This window comes from Coptis chinensis, chromosome 3 (assembly GCF_015680905.1).
Source record: "Coptis chinensis isolate HL-2020 chromosome 3, ASM1568090v1, whole genome shotgun sequence".
Lineage (NCBI taxonomy): Eukaryota > Viridiplantae > Streptophyta > Magnoliopsida > Ranunculales > Ranunculaceae > Coptis > Coptis chinensis.
In genome coordinates, this window is record NC_141458.1 from 20,964,890 (window position 1) to 20,966,651 (window position 1,762).

General features: G+C 47.7%; 1 protein-coding gene across 1 annotated transcript; it reads left to right on the top strand.

Annotated features, from left to right (window-relative positions):
• Positions 1-616: 616 nt before the first annotated feature.
• LOC147508563 (uncharacterized) lies at positions 617-1,063 on the top strand. Its single transcript, XM_086597305.1, has one exon. The coding sequence runs from the start codon at positions 617-619 to the stop codon at positions 1,061-1,063; it is 447 nt and encodes a 148-aa protein (XP_086453431.1).
• Positions 1,064-1,762: the final 699 nt, after the last annotated feature.

The following is a 1,762-nucleotide window of genomic DNA, read 5'->3' on the forward strand; positions in this document are numbered from 1 at the left end:
GAAAGATGATCGAAAGGGTAAAGGTAGAATAGAGGAAAGAGAAAGAGGATCTTACAGAGGGGAGAAACGAGGGCCAGAGAGAGCACTCGATCGGGGCAGAAGAGAGGTGCGAGAGAGAAGGCCATACCGCGAAATGGAACAGACTCCTCTTAACCGACCATTAGAGGAAATCTTGACTCTAATTAAGGAGCACCAATGTTATGAGGGGCCGCGAAGTATCCCAAGGGAGATAGAAGGGAAACCATTTTGCGAGTATCATCAAATCCGAAACCATGCCACGAACGAATGTTATGCCTTGAAATGGTTAGAAGAGAGGATGATTGAAAAAGGAATGCTCAGAGAGTTTGTCACTGAGGTGCATCAAGCCGATCGAGTGCCAGCTTCGGCTAGAATTTTGGGTACGATCAATGTCATCTATAGTGGAGAGACTCTGGGGAGGAATTTACACAGGGCCAAAGTAAGGAAGACAACAAGCCTCCGACAGGTGAATGAGGTGGTGAGTGTACAGCGGTTAGTTAGCTGAGCCGCGACGGCCGACGGGATTATTATGTTCACCCCAAAAGATTTGAAGTCAATAATTTCACCGCATGAGGACGCCTTGGTGATTACCATAGATATGGGGAATTATCTAGTTCGGAGGGTGTTGATAAACTGCGGCAGTTCAGTTGATTTGTTGTTTAAAGGGGCCATGGAGGATATGAACATCGACAGAAGCCAGTTGAAGGTTCCTCAAACCAATTTGTATGGGTTCAACGGCAGTATGACAGAGCCCATAGGGGAAGTTACGCTGCCAGTGACTGCAGGCCCGTCGATGGTGTTCACTAGATTCATGGTGATGGACACTGCGTCGCAATATAACGCAATTTTAGGAAGAAAATGGATTCATGAAATGAAAGCCATTCCATCGACATATTACCAAGTGATCCGCTTCCCCACCAATGGGGGAACATATGAAATCAGGGAGGATCAAGTGGCAGCGCAGAACATCCAGCAGATCACGGTGAAGAGTTTCGTCCGGGGAACAAAGGGGAAAGGGCCATCACAAGAACAAGGATTCGCGTAGCAACTACAGGAAGCGGCAGTGACAAAAGGGTGCGAGCCGCCGTTGGGACCGAAGACATTGGATGCTATTGAAGTAGTGAACTTGGGAGCGGAAGTTGAAGAGAAATTTACATCCATAGGAACTGACTTGCCCGAAGAATGGAAAAAGAAGCTAGTGCGGTTCTTGACAGAAAATTCAAGTGTGTTCGCGTGGGCGATTGAGGATATCGCGGGTTTAGACCCAGAGTTTGCATGTCACCATTTGCACATGAATGAAAGTGCCAAACCGGTTAGACAAAAAATGAGAAGTTTACGTCCCAAATATGCTGAGGCTATTCGCGAGGAGGTGGCACGATTGAAAGGGGCAGGGAATAAGGGAGGTCGAATACACAGAATGGTTGTCTAACGTAGTTGCGGTCACGAAAAATAATGGTAAGGTCAGGATGTGTGTTGACTTCACGGATGTAAACAAGGAGTGCCCAAAGGATTGTTACACGATGCCGCGGGTGGACGAGTTAGTGGACAGAACTGCAGGGTTCAAAGTGTTCTCTTTCATGGACGCGTCCATGGGGTATAATCAGGTCGCTATGCACGCCCGGATCAGGAAAAGACCACCCGTTCGTGGTGGAGGGTGGCACGTACTGTTACACCAGGATGCCCTTTGGTTTGAAAAATGCAGGGGCGACATTCCAAAGATTAGGAGAAAAAATGTTTCAAGGGA

Coding starts and splice junctions, on each gene's coding strand:
- LOC147508563 (XM_086597305.1), top strand. CDS start 617: ATGGGGAATTATCTAGTTCGGAGGGTGTTGATAAACTGCGGCAGTTCA.